General features: G+C 45.8%; 1 protein-coding gene across 3 annotated transcripts in view; it reads left to right on the top strand.

The window, feature by feature from the left end:
* VPS35L (VPS35 endosomal protein sorting factor like) overlaps window positions 1-13,596 on the top strand; it is a 148,886-nt gene that overhangs the window by 35,643 nt on the left and 99,647 nt on the right. For all 3 annotated transcript variants that reach the window (XM_023225070.2, XM_023225069.3, XM_026455354.1), the window contains exons 8-9: window positions 284-368; window positions 10,001-10,060. In XM_023225070.2, coding sequence (XP_023080838.2) covers window positions 284-368; window positions 10,001-10,060 — 145 coding nt within the window. The remainder of the gene's footprint in view (window positions 1-283; window positions 369-10,000; window positions 10,061-13,596) is intronic.

The following is a 13,596-nucleotide window of genomic DNA, read 5'->3' on the forward strand; positions in this document are numbered from 1 at the left end:
GTTTAAGGCCAGCCTGGGCAACATAGCAAGACCCCATCTCTACAAAAAAAAGAAAAAAAAGGGAAGGAAAAAAAAAGAGGTTCTGTTGTGAGCAGAGTCTGGCTCTCTTTGTCAAAAGCACCGTGGTTTAGTTTGTCATTCTTTGCTTGGTGCCTAGCACAGGCCTTGGCACATAGTAAGTATCTCAACTTGTTTACAGAAACCATTAATTTTTCAGGTCTGGAGTGTCCTACCCATACCAGACATGCCAGAGTGAATTTTCTCTCTTTTTCTCTTTTTTTAGTGTTCAAAGCTTCTTTCAGACACCAGTGTTATTCAGTTCTACCCAAGTAAATTTGTCCTTATCACCGACATACTTGATACATTTGGTAAGTACCTGTCATATGCATCTTAGATCTAGGAAATATGTTCGTTTTGTCAAGAACTGGGTGGTAGAGTTACTGTAAATTAGGTTCTGCTGTGGTTTAAGTTATTAAGTAAGTCATGAGAGAGATCAAACCATCCCCCCATGCCCATTAATAAGGGTGCTATTTTTGAAACATTCTAAAATTTTATTTTTTCTACTTTTTTTTAAAGTCAGGGTCTTGTTCTGTCATCCAGACTGGAGGGCAGTGGTGCAATTATAGCTCACTGCAGCCTCAAACTCCTGGGCTCAAGCCATCTTCCTGCCTCAGCCTCCTGAGTAGCTGGGACTACAGGCTCATGCCGCCATGCCTAGCTAAGTTTTTTTTTTTTTTTTTTTTGATAGAGACAGAGTCTCATAGTATTGCCCAGGCTGGTCTCAAACTCCTACCTCAAGTGATCCTCCTGCTTTGGCCTCCCAAAGTGCTGGAATTACAGGCATGAGTCACCATGTCTGGCCTGTTTTTCCTAATCTTCTGAGAGACTAGTAAAGTGAATGAGTGAAGCAGGGCAGGCTGGGGGCACTAAGCAGCATGGGTCCCTTGCCGTCTCACAGGCACCTGAAACTGTACTTGGCATCTGTTCCCAGCCCTTTCCCTTTTCCCACTGAGTTTCTGTCTCCAGGAATGGCACCACCATGTACCCAGTTGCCTAAGCTGGGAATCTGAGCATCTTCCCCCACATGCCCATGTCCAGTCACCAAATTCTTGGGTTCAGCCTCCTAAAGCTCTCCCCAGCATGTCCGTTTTTTTCTTTCTTCACTGTTAAATTTTTTTTTTCTTTTTTCTTTTTGGAGATAAAGTTTCTGTCACTCAGGCTAGAGTACAATGGCGTGGTGTCAGCTCACTGCAACCTCTGCCTCCCGGGTTCAAGCGATTTTCCTGCCCCAGCCTCACCAATAGCTGGGATTACAGGCGCGCGCCACCACACCTGGCTAGTTTTTGTATTTTTAGTAGAGATGAGATTTCACCATGTTGGCTAGGCTGGTCTCAAACTCCTGACCTCAAGTAATCTGCCCGCCTTGGCCTCCCTAAGTGCTAGGATGACAGGCCTGAGCCACTGTGCCCAGCCGCACTGTTAAAATTTTAATCCTAGCCACAGCCCTTTCCCACCTGAATAACTTCCTACATCACTGTGGCTGCCCCTAGTCCCACACACCACCTCACAGGTAGAGTGACCTTTTGGAGCCAGGCAGAAAGGTTTAGACTGAAGAGAATAACCTGGAGGAGCAGGAGGCCCCTGTGCTGCTTGGCAGTGGTTGGTTAGGCCAGAGCATAGTGCCATTAGCAGTTTGCTCAAACCATGCAGCCCTCTAAGCTTTATATGATATGCCCCACAGCGAGGCATCCCACCAGAACTAGGAAATAGGGGCGCTTTCTGAGAGCTGAACACGTAGAAAATCAGAACAGAGACATTCACTGTCTTACAGGGACCAATGGGCTCCCAACCCAGCAAATCTTATCCGTAACCCATTGAAAGGTATAATGTGTCAGAAAGCAAACTGTCCATCTGAGAGACTCATTCATTTCTGTGCATCCCAGTCTTGTCCAAGAGACCAGAGGCCGGAGTGCACTAACTAAAACAAGTGACAAGAAAGCTAACTAACCTTGGAAAAGGGGGTATTTATTGGCTTAATCTGAAAAGTCCAGGGGTAGTTCTGGCTTCAGGTGCAGCTGGATCCAGGAACCCAAACAGTGTCATTAAGACCTTGCCCTTGGGCTGGGCATGGTGGCTCACACTTGTAATCCCAACACTTTGGGAGGTAGAGGTGGGTGTATCATCTGCGGTCAGGAGTTCAAGACCAGCCTGGCCAACATGGCGAAACCCCGTCTCTACTAAAAACACAAAAATTAGCTGGGTGTTGTGGTGCGCACCTGTAGTCCTAGCTGCTCAGAAGGCTGAGGAAGGAGGATCGTTTGAACCCAGGAGGTGGAGATTGCAGTGGGCCAAGATCACACCACTGCACTCCAGCCTGGGCGACAGGACGAGACTCTGTCTCCAAAAAAAAAAGAAAAGAAAAAAAAAAAGACCTTGCCCTTGGGTTGGGTGCATTCTCGAGTTTCACAAGGTGTCCTCAGCTTCTGCTAGCTTTACTGCTGGTGGTCCCAGGGCATGGAAAGAGCTGCTTTCTCCAAGCATTCCCACAGAAGTTTCAGAATCCCATCTCATTGGCCTGGGTTGGTTCACATGTCAGTCCCTGAGCCAGTTGTAGTATCTGGGGGATGAAATGCACTGATTATCCAGGCTTGGTCACCCCAGAACTAAAAGAGTGATACAGTTAGAGGAAAAAAGGGGAGTGGATGCTACCTGGGCAAAAAGAGGAGATGTCCCAGCTGACAGATGAGGCCTGATGGGTTCAGATGGCCTGGAGAGGTGGTATCAGGCTCTCTGCAGGCCACTAGGGAGGTGTCCGCAAATGGAAGGGACAAAAATCCTTGCCTTGGCTAGGCATGGTGGCTCACGCCTGTAATCCTACCACTTTGGGAGGCTGAGGCAGTTGGATCACTTCAGGTCAGGAGTTTGAGACCAGACTGGCTAACATGGTGAAACCCCATCTCTACTAAAAATATAAAAATTAGCCAGGTGTGGTGGCGGCCACCTGTAATCCCAGCTACTCGGGAGGCTGAGGCAGGAGAATCGCTTGAACCTGGGAAGTGGAAGTTGCAGTGAGCCGAGATCGCACCACTGCACTACAGTCTGTGCCACAGAGCTGAGATTTCGTCTCAAAAAAAAAGAAAGAAAGAAAAGAAAAAAAAATCCTCGCCTTTGTGGTGCTTATGTTTACAAAAAAGAGAATTTACGAAACAATTAAGTCAACTCAGTTGTATGTTAGACAATGATCCACGCTATGGAGAAAACCAAACAGAGTAGGGTGAGAAAGTGAAGAGGAATGGAGGGAATTAGGTGAGGGGGTAGGGGTGCAATTTTAAGTAAGGTGCTCAGTGGAGACCTTGTTGAGAGGTTACCTGAGCAGGTGCTTGAAGGCGGTGAGAGGTGAGAGGTGAGCCCTGTGGGTCTATGGGGCGGAGGCCAGGGGCAGAAGAGGCCAAGGAACAGTTTGTGCAAAGATCCTGGGGTGGGAGCATTGGGAGCACCGGGTTGGCCTGAGAACCAAGGAGGCCAAGAGGGAGGCGATGGGATGAACCCAGGAGAGGGGCAGAAGCTGACATGGTCAGAGACCATGGTGGCCTTGGGGGCCACTGGAAGGACTTGGGCCTTGACTGTGACTCCGAGGGCAGGAGGGCCCACCAGAAGGTGTTGAGCAGAGGAGGGAGGTGATCCCATGTGGGATTCAACAGGCTCTGTGTTGAGACTAGACTGTAGGGCGGAGGTGGAGCCCGGAACCTGTGGCAGCACTTCTGGTGAGAGACAGGGATTGGCATGGCCCCAGGAAGGCGGTAGGGATGGCGAAGCGAGACCCAGGATGGTTAAGGGCTTTAGGTTCTCAGAATAGATGTCAAATCATACACTGCTGGCCCTTGACGTGTCCATGCACATGGCTTACCTTCAGGGAGTGAGGCCCTCATTGGTGGGGAGAGGCTGGTGGCTGTGTCTGGCTCCCCGGCAGTCTCATTTCTCCTGGGAGTCAACCTCTTGGCCTTCTGGTTCCCTCGCCAGCCTCTCCTAAGTTTTTTTTGTGTGAGTCAGCTTTCCTGAGCAAGATTAGCTCCGAGACACTGATTAGCTCTATCCTGCAAGCCTGGCCAGACCCAGACAGATCACTCACCTTGCAGGAACTCTGGGCAGCCACTCTGCCAGCTCCTGCCAGCAGCGCCCCAGTGCCGTCCTGGACTCGCCAGGCTGTAGTGCAGATGCTGCCGTCCTTTTTGTGTCCCATAAAATAGCTGGGCTGGGAGTTGGGAACAGCAGTGGTAAATCTTCAACAGATGATGACCTTGGGCAGACGGTTAGGTGCTTTACGGATATTAAGTCCTGGCCAGGCACAGTGGCTCACGCCTGCAATCCCAGCACTTTGAGAGGCCGAGGTGGGTGGATCACAAGGTCAGGAGTTCAAGACCAGCCTGGGCAATATGGTGAAACCCCCTGTCTACTAAAAATACAAAAATTAGCCAGGCGTGGTGGTGGAGAAGGAAAGTAGCTTCCCCAGGGTCACTGTCATAGTGAATTGCAGAGCTGAGTCTCAACTCGCTGTCTGCAGTCAAAGTACTTAGTTTATTTATCTTTATACATTGCTCATGGGGGAATGCATATACCTTTTTTTTTTTTTTTTTTGAGACAGGGTCTCACTTCATTGCCCAGGCCACTGTGCAGTGGTGTGATCATGGCACACTGCAGCCTTGATCTCCTTGACTCAAAGGATCCTCTTGTCTCAGTCTCCCAAGTAACTGGGACCACAGGTGTGTTCCACCATGCCCAGCTATTTTTTTATTTTTTTAGCAATGGGATCTCACTGTGTGGCCCAGGCTGGTCTCAAACTCCTGGAGTCAAGCCATCCTCCCACCTTGGCCTCCCAAAGTACTGGGATTATAGGCATCAGTCACTGCGCCTGGCCTAAATGCATATACATTTAACCCAACAGTTTCACCTCTGGGGAATCTATCCCACCTGTAATAGCAAACTGTAAGAAGCAACTCAAGTGGCCATCAATAGGAGCTGGCTAAATAAATTATGGTGTGTCTGTATAGTGGAGTATTAGTGGCTCTATGAAATGAAAAGGCCGGGCATGGTGGCTTACACCTGTAATCCCAGCACTTTGGGAGGCCAAGGCTGGCAGATCACTTTGAGCTTAGGAATTCGAGATCAGTCTGGGCAACATAGTGAAACCCGTCTTTACTAAAAATACAAAAATTAGCTGTGTGAGGTGGTACACGTCTGTAATCCCAGCTACTCAGAAGGCTTAGGTGGGGGAATTGCTTGAACCCAGGAGGCAGAGGTTGCAGTGAACTGAGATCAAGTCACTGCACTCCATTCTGCATGATAAAGTGAGACTCTGTCTCAGAAAAACAAACAAATAACAACAACAACAACAACAAAAAAAGAAGGGAAGGAAGGGGCCAGGCATGGTGGCTCACACCTGTAATCCCATAATCCCAGCACTTTGGGAGGCTGAGGCAGGAGGATAACTTGAGTCCAGGAGTTCAAGACCATCCTGGGCAACATAGCAAAACCCCATCTCTACAAAACATTTTTTAAAAATAGCTAAGTGTGGTGGTACAAACCTAGAGTCCCAGCTACTCAGGAGGCTGAGGCAGGCAGATTCCTTGAGCCTAAGAAGTTTGAGACTGCAGTGAGCTATGATGCACCCTAGCAGAATTAAGACCGTGTCTCGAAAAGAAGAAAAAAAAAAGAAAAAGAAAGGAGGGAAATGTAGAATACATGGTGGTATTCACTTGTGTCTCCCTAAGGAGACATTAAAAGGATATCCAAGAAACCGATAGAAGTGGTTTCTCTCAGAGGGTGCGCAGGGCAGTGAGGCGGATGGGATGGGCCAGGAGAGAAACTGCACTTGGTACCTTCTGCAGCCTTTTTGAATTTTGAACCATGGGAATGTTTTACCTATTCAAAACCACACATTCACACAAAGTAGCTGCTTTCAGCACTTCCCCAGGTCCCCGTCCTTCCTCTCCACTTCAGAATGGTGTTCCCAGGGTGCTGTTGTTTAAGTCTATTGTGAATCATATTCCTCAGGACTGTTGAGGCAGCCTGCATGGACAGGTACTCAAAGAGTCTTTGTTAAGGTTTGGGGCTAATGAGTGGATGCTTTGTAAAAAAAGAGTGAAACCCTGACTTGCTTGGTGGAAATGTGGAGTCCTGAGCTCCATTTTTCTGCACATGGTCATTACTCTGGTCTAAAAGAAGATGCATGACAGTACAGGGACAGGTGTTTCATGGTTGTTGACATCATTGACAAGAGAGTCAGAGCATCTTGCTGTGCCAGGGATGTAGACTAGGGCCCCAACATCCACAGAGACTGGCATGCACAGTGGGAAGACATGTGCCTGGTTTCTGCTGGGATTTCACTAGAGGCATTGGATATAGAGGTCGGCTTCTGGCTTCAATGCCTATGTCTCCTCTTTCAGAGTTGTATGAACTTGAGCCTCAGTTTCTCCGCCTGTAGAATGGGGCTATCATAGACCCTACCTTCAGGGGTTTCTGGAGAAGATTAAATGAGAGGATTCATAGGAAGTATAATGTCTTTCCTCTTCTAAGAGTTTGCTGGCAGGATTAGAGTCAATGACTTTGAATACTGCTTGGCACAAAGTAAGTGCTCAGAAAATGCTAGCTGTTACCACTGTTATTATTTATCTATTTTAGTGTCTTTGATTTACAAGAAAGCAAATCAAGACAGGAAATAAATCTAGGATCAAGCGTTGTTTCTCAGAATAGTTGTCTTCTAGCTCAACAATAGACAAATAGCTTTTTTCAGTAAAAATAATTTTGTAGTTAAAGGGTTCTTAAAATATGAAAGTGAGGCCCAGTACAGTGGCTCATATCTGTAATCCCAGCACTTTGGGAAGCCAGGGCAGAGGGATTGCTTGAGCCCAGGAGTTCAAGACCAGCCTGAGCAACATGGTGAAACCTCGTCTCTACGAAAAATTTAAAAGATAGCCAAGCATGGTGGCGCATGCCTATGGTCCCAGCTACTCAGGAGGCAGAGGTGGGAGGATCCCCAGAGCCCAGGTAGTTGAGGCTGCAGTGAGCTGTGACTGCCCCACTGCACTCCAGCCTGGGCGACAGAGCAAGACTCTGTCTCTAAAAAAAATAATAAAGTAAAAAAGAATGTGGAGATGAATTTTTTATTTTATTTTATTTTATTTATTTATTTTTTTAAGAAAGCTAGTTTTAGAGAGATGGCAACTGTAGTGTAGGAAATAAAGGTGTTTTGTGCTGGGTTCATTCTGTGCGCCATGTGAGATGAGAAGTTATGCAGCCACCTAGTGTGGTTTGCTGTGTGATGGTCCAAGGTGACATTGCATGCATCCCTAATGCCAGGGTTCTGGGGTCATCCCAGAGGAGGCCTCTCTCTACACGAGGTGTTGCTGTAGGGAACCCATAGCCCCTGATAAGAAAAGCATGTTCTGCCAGGAGGAAAAAAGCAGGTGGCTTTGAGAACTGGGGTTTGTTCTCTAAGGTCTTCCAGGGTCTTCTAAATGGAGCTAGTGGTTTGGAGCAGTGCTTCTCATACTTGGCTGCACATTGAAATCACCTGGGGAGCTTTATAAACACCCACAGAGTCCCAGCTGCATCCAGACCATTTATATGAGGACTTGTGAGGATGGTTGCAGACATCCACAGATTTTCAAGAGTCCTGGGTGCTTGGAGTCTGCAGCCCAGTTGAAGAAGCACCGTCTCAGAGGGAAGAGGGAGGTTTGTTGCTGTTTCTGTAGATTCCAGAGGCAAGGCAAGTTTTAGCTCAGAGACCCACTGGTGTCTGCCTAAATCGGTGGTTCTCACACTTCAGCGTGTATAAGGATTTCCCAGCAAGGTTATTCAAAAATCCATATTCCTAGTCCTCATCCTCCAAAATACTTTTTTTTTTTTTTTTTTTTTGAGACAGTGTCTCACTCTGTTGCCCCAGGCTGGAGTACAGTGGCACAATCATAGCTTCTATCTCTGCCTCTCAAGTAGCTGGGACTACATGTGTGCACCACCACACCTGGCTACAAAAATATTCTTTTCCAGTAGCTATAGGGTGGCCCCAGGAATCTGCATTTTCAACAAGTGCCATTAGGAAATTTTAATGTAGGTAGTCCAAGGCCAGGCGTGGTGACTCACACCTATAATCCCAGCACTTTGGGAGGCCAAGGCACACAGATCACTTGAGCCCAGGAGTTCAAGACCAGCTTGGGCTGGGAACATAGGGAAATCCCATGTCTACAGAAAAATAATTAGTCAAGCATGGCGGTGCATGCCTGTGGTCCCAGCTACATAGGAGGCTGAGGTGGGAGGATTGCTTGAGCCCAGGAGGTGGAGGCTGTAGTAAGCTGTGATCACACCACTGCACTGCAGCCTAGTGACAGACTGAGACCCTGTCTGAATGAATGAATGAATGTAGGTAGGTATTTAGGCAGGTGGTCCGTACTAGGAGAAGCACTTGAGTGGTACCTCTTAGCTTGGCTGGCTTCCTTCACTTAACCCTAACACTGTGTCATCTCTTGATATCATTTGATCCCTCGTTCTTTGACCTGAAATGATCTTTGTATTTTCCTGTCTCTTTTTCCATGTATGGACAAGCTGTGTTGTTCTTTACTGCCCTGAATAAAGGGGCTATGGAAAAAAAAAACAAACAAAAAAACATAGAGGGAAATACTTTCACATTGAAGGTGACTTAGGAGAGCTTAGAAAATGAATAAGAAGTGTAATTTTTTACCTCCACATATTGATAACATTTTCCAAAATAACACTTTTGGTACCAGTTTAGGGGTCCAGGCTGCCCACCTATTGTGTAGAGTTTTATCAGAACACAGCCACATCCATTTGTTTGCACATTGTGGCCACTTTTGTGCTACAATGGCAAAGATGAGTCATCAAGAAAGTGACCTATGACCTGCAAAACCTCTAGTATGTTCATCCATCCAACAAATATTGAGTACCCTCTGTGTGCCAGTCAGTGAACAAAACAAGCACAAATCTCTGCCTTTGTGGAACTTGAATTCTAGTTGAATCTCAAATTCTGATGCTTCTAGGGACCAGGCAGGTCACGTAAAAGAGTGAAAAGCACACTGATGATGAGAGATGGTAGGGGGTGGTGGAGACTGTGGCAAACTGGTTAGTATATATGCCATTTCAAGGGGCAGGTGCTAATTTGCTCTAGCTGTGTTATCCTATAGAGATATGGCCACATTTTTGGCATATTTTATGTGAAGAAGGAGAAAATATGGCATATGAGTTCTCCCAAGTTGTAGAGTTTGTTTTAGTGTTAGTTTTTGAGACCGATCTTGCTCTCTCACCCAGGCGGGAGGGCAGTGGGTGATCATGGCTCACCGCAGCCTTGAACTCCTGGGCTCAAGCAATCCTCCCACCTTAGCCTCCCGAGTAGCTGAAACTACAGGCGTGTGCTGCCATGCCTGGCTAATTTTTAAATTTTTTGTACATTCCTGGTCTCACAATGTTGCCCAGGCTGCTCTTGAACACCTGGGCTCAAGCAGTCCTCCTGTGTCGGCTTCCCAAAGTGCTAGGATTACAGGTGTGAGCCACTATGCCCAGCCTCTCCCAGTTTTTACTTGTTGGTAACCAATTCAAAAAATGTTAAAACACTTTGTGGGCTGTTGTGGTGTGGCCACGCATAACTGGTCACAGGCTGGGTTCAGTCCACGGGCTGCCCGTTTTCACCTCTGGCCTAGCATGGAATGTGGACCATCGTCTGAGTGGATGGAGATACCTGAGACTCCTTTAGACTCCAAAGAGTAAAACGATCACTTTCCTGCCTTTCAAAGAAAGTAAAAGTCTACTGGAAAAACTAAAAACAAAACAAAAGAAATGTGGCTTAAAATCTGTCCCACCAGGTGGCAGCATACCATCACAAGTTGAAGCCTGTCTGGGCGATGATCGCTCTGGGTCCCTAATTAACAAACATTTATTTACTGTTTGCTCCTGAAGAGTGTGATACTAACACCATCTGTCCTTTTCCTCCCAGGAAAGCTCGTGTACGAGCGCATCTTTTCCATGTGTGTGGATAACCGCAGTGTCTTACCAGGTAATGTCACAGCTGTTCCTAGAGTGTTATCGTGCCCTGGAGTCAGGACTAGAAGGCTTTTACTGAGTCAGGATTCGTTGAAGCTTGATAAAGGTTTTAATTTGGGGTGTGTTCAAGTAAAGGAAACACCTTTGAAGATTTCTGATCATCTCAGTCTTCTAAAAACATTAGAAGGTTTCTGAATGGCCTGTGTAGGAGCTAAGGCAAGTAATTTGAATCTGCAAGAATGAAAAGGCATCACAGTTAGATTCAGCTGAACTTTCACATCAACATATTTTCCTCTGCTGCTTGACTTTAATATTTTTCCTATGTACCGTTCCCTCCTAAGAAGCAAATTACTTGGACAAAAAAAAAAGCAAAACGACTTTATATATATTAAAGAACGATGTCAAATAGATCGATAGTAATTGATGCTTTGAATTCACAATCTATACCCAAATAATTTTGCATTAAATTGACTGTCAATCAAGTTTAAATTCCCTGGAGGTTATAATGGGACAAGTGGATGATGAATTTCTTTTGCCATATACATGGTAAGAATGATGTGTCTGGCAATGTAGGAATGTCAGCCGCAGCATCCTTTGCCTGTATTCCTCTTTTTAACTTCCGAGCACACCTATCAGAAAACATTCTCATCTGTCCAAGCTAGAGTAACCAGCTTGCTCCACTGCCACTCCACTTCCCTCTGCTCCTGCAGTGGGGCTTCCCAGGACGTGAATAGAAGGTGTTTGTGACAGTAACCTGTAACCTGACCTTTATTCTTCCTTCTTTCCTCTTTCCTTTATTCCTGCCTCCTCTTCTCCTTCTTCTCTCTCTTCCTCTCCCTCCACCTCTCCCACCCTCTCCTTTTCTTTCTTCTGCTTCTTGTCTGTCCATCAATCAATCAATCTATCTTTATTTATTTATTTTTGAGATGGACTCTTGCTCTGTCACCCAGGCTGGAGTGCAGTGGCGCGATCTTGGCTCACTGCAGCCTTCGCCTCCCAGATTCAAGAGATTCTCCTGCTTCACCCTCCTGAGTAGCTGGGACTACTGGTACCTGCCACCATACCTGGCTCATTTTTGTATTTTTAGTAGAGACCGGGTTTTTACCATTTTGGCCAGGCTAGTCTCAAACTCCTGACCTCAAGTGATTCATCTGCCTTGGCCTCCCTAAGTGCTGGGATTATAGGCATGAGCAACCGTGCCTGGCCCTTTTTTATTTTTATTTTTTCTATTTAATATTTTCAGTTTTTCATCTTTGTAGACACGGTCTCCCTATGTTGCTCAAGCAGCTCTCAAACTTCTGAGCCCAAGTGATCCTCCCACCTCAGTCTCCCAAAGTGCTGGGATTGTAGGCATGAGCCACTGTGCTTGGCCTGTCTTTTTAATACTATTTAATGTGCACATTTGTCAGAAAGAAAGAGACAGAACTCTACAGGCTTTTAGGTCTCGAAGTGCTTTTAGGACCCATCTTGTTTCATCAGAGATGGGCAGACCCAGTATGGAAGGGTCTTGCCCAGAGTTCTGCCACCAGCTACTGAGAGCCTTGCTCTTCACGCTGCACCTACATTGTCCAGTACAGCAGCCACTGGCCACGTGTTGCTCTTGAGCACTTGAGGTGTGGCCAGTCCAAATTGAGATGCGACATAACTATTTAAAAAGACACTGGATTTCAAAGACTCAGTACAAGTGAAAGACGGTAAAGTAGCTCACTAATAGTGTTTATGTTGATTACATGTTGAAATGGTATTCTGGATGAATCGGGTTAAAGTACATGCTTAAAATCAATTTCCCCAGTTTTTCACCTTTTTAATGTGGCTCACGTGGTTTTTCTTTGGGATCCTCCGTGCCACTGCATCATACCTGTGTTGATGTTTTTCAGCAGCTCCTCCCATGTTCTGGCCATCTCAGGGTTGGAGGCAGTGATATGGGGCAGGCAGGCAGAGGCCAGCCCAAGTGGAAAAGAAAGGCCTTCTCCGCTGGCTTGAGGATTTGGGAAATCTGAATTGTTTATTTATTTATTTATTTTTGAGACGGAGTTTCGCTCTTATTGTCCCAGGCTGGAGGGCAATGACCCAATCTTGGCTCACTACAACCTCCGCCTCCTGGGTTCAAGTGATTCTCCTGCCTCAGCCTCCCAAGTAGCTGGGATTATAGGCGTGCACCACCACACCCAGCTAATTTTTGTATTTTTAGTAGAGATGGGTTTTTATCTTGTTGGCCAGGCTGGTCTTGAACTCCTGACCTCAGGTGATCTGCCTGCCTCGGCCTCCCAAAGTGCTGGGATTACAGGCGTGAGCCACCACGCCCTGCCGAATCCATTTATTTAATTCACACTTGCCAGCACGTAGCATGCTATATACCATTGGCAGCAAACTTGAGCCACCAGGTGGGATTGAATCAAAATAGATTTTTTTTTGGCAACAACAGCATTTTAAAAAAATGATTTTTGATACAGGCTCTAGTTCTTCCTATTGTTGTATACCCAGCCTCTTAAAATTTTTCATATTTACCTTCCTGGCCCCCAGGGGCATTTGAGTTTGCCTCTACTGCAGTAATCTTCCTTTCTTTCAGTCTTCAGTGACTATACAAACAACATTTTAGCCCTGCCTAAACTTAAAAGTTTAAAACAACAGATGAGTCCTTGTTTAGATGTGTTAATTATAGCACTTTCATCACTAAAATTCTTCCCTCTCCAAATAACTATTTTTGACCTTGAGCAAAGCAAATCATTTGTTTTTTTTTTTTTCTTTAAATGATATCATTGTTTGTTTTCCTTTTAGCTAAAATCTTCATCTGCTTGTGTTCGCTCCGGTTCCAAGAACCTGAAAAGAACAGTAGATTCTGTTTTTCGAAGTTGTTGGTGATCTGAGGAATGACTCTTAAGTATAATTATCATGAAAGCTTTAGAAATCTCCTGTGCAGAATTCTGCCCAAAGAGATTACGTGCAAAGAGAAATTTGGTGGCATTTGTACTCATTCTTTCCATTTAAATCAAGTTCTGTTGGGTGAATTTCCTACTTGAGCCCTTTGCCTTAGGGAGTTTTAACTAAGGTATAGCTCTTCGGAGTTGAGAAAGATACAGTGTCTTTTGGGTTCAGGAAAAGTACACACTACTAGATGTGGTCATTTTTTTCCCAACAGTTCTTAATCCAGCATATACATAGAGAGGCCATTGACTCTGAGAAGTCAAATCATTTTCTTTCCAGCTTGGGAGAAATAATTTGGGTTTATTGTATTATGGTTTCCAACATCATCTTCTCAGCACTCCCATCTTCAGTTTTCCCCTGTGGCTGATGTGGGCCACATTGGGATAAGCAGTGGCCTTAACTGACCTGGCCTTTCCAGCACATGCCAGCTAAGATGGTGCCAATCCCTATAACACTGTTACGTAAAGAGACCTCTGGGTAGAGACTTGGCAAATAAATGAAAGAACTAGACTCATTGGTCTCCTGCCTTCTCTTAAAATATCCACAGAAGTTCAGGTTTGAAAAAAAGCAGCACCATAAAAGAAAAATAAGTGGGAGCTAGAAAGAGAATCTCTGTTCTTTGTT

This window comes from Piliocolobus tephrosceles, chromosome 17, assembly GCF_002776525.5.
Source record: "Piliocolobus tephrosceles isolate RC106 chromosome 17, ASM277652v3, whole genome shotgun sequence".
In the NCBI taxonomy this organism is placed as follows: domain Eukaryota; kingdom Metazoa; phylum Chordata; class Mammalia; order Primates; family Cercopithecidae; genus Piliocolobus; species Piliocolobus tephrosceles.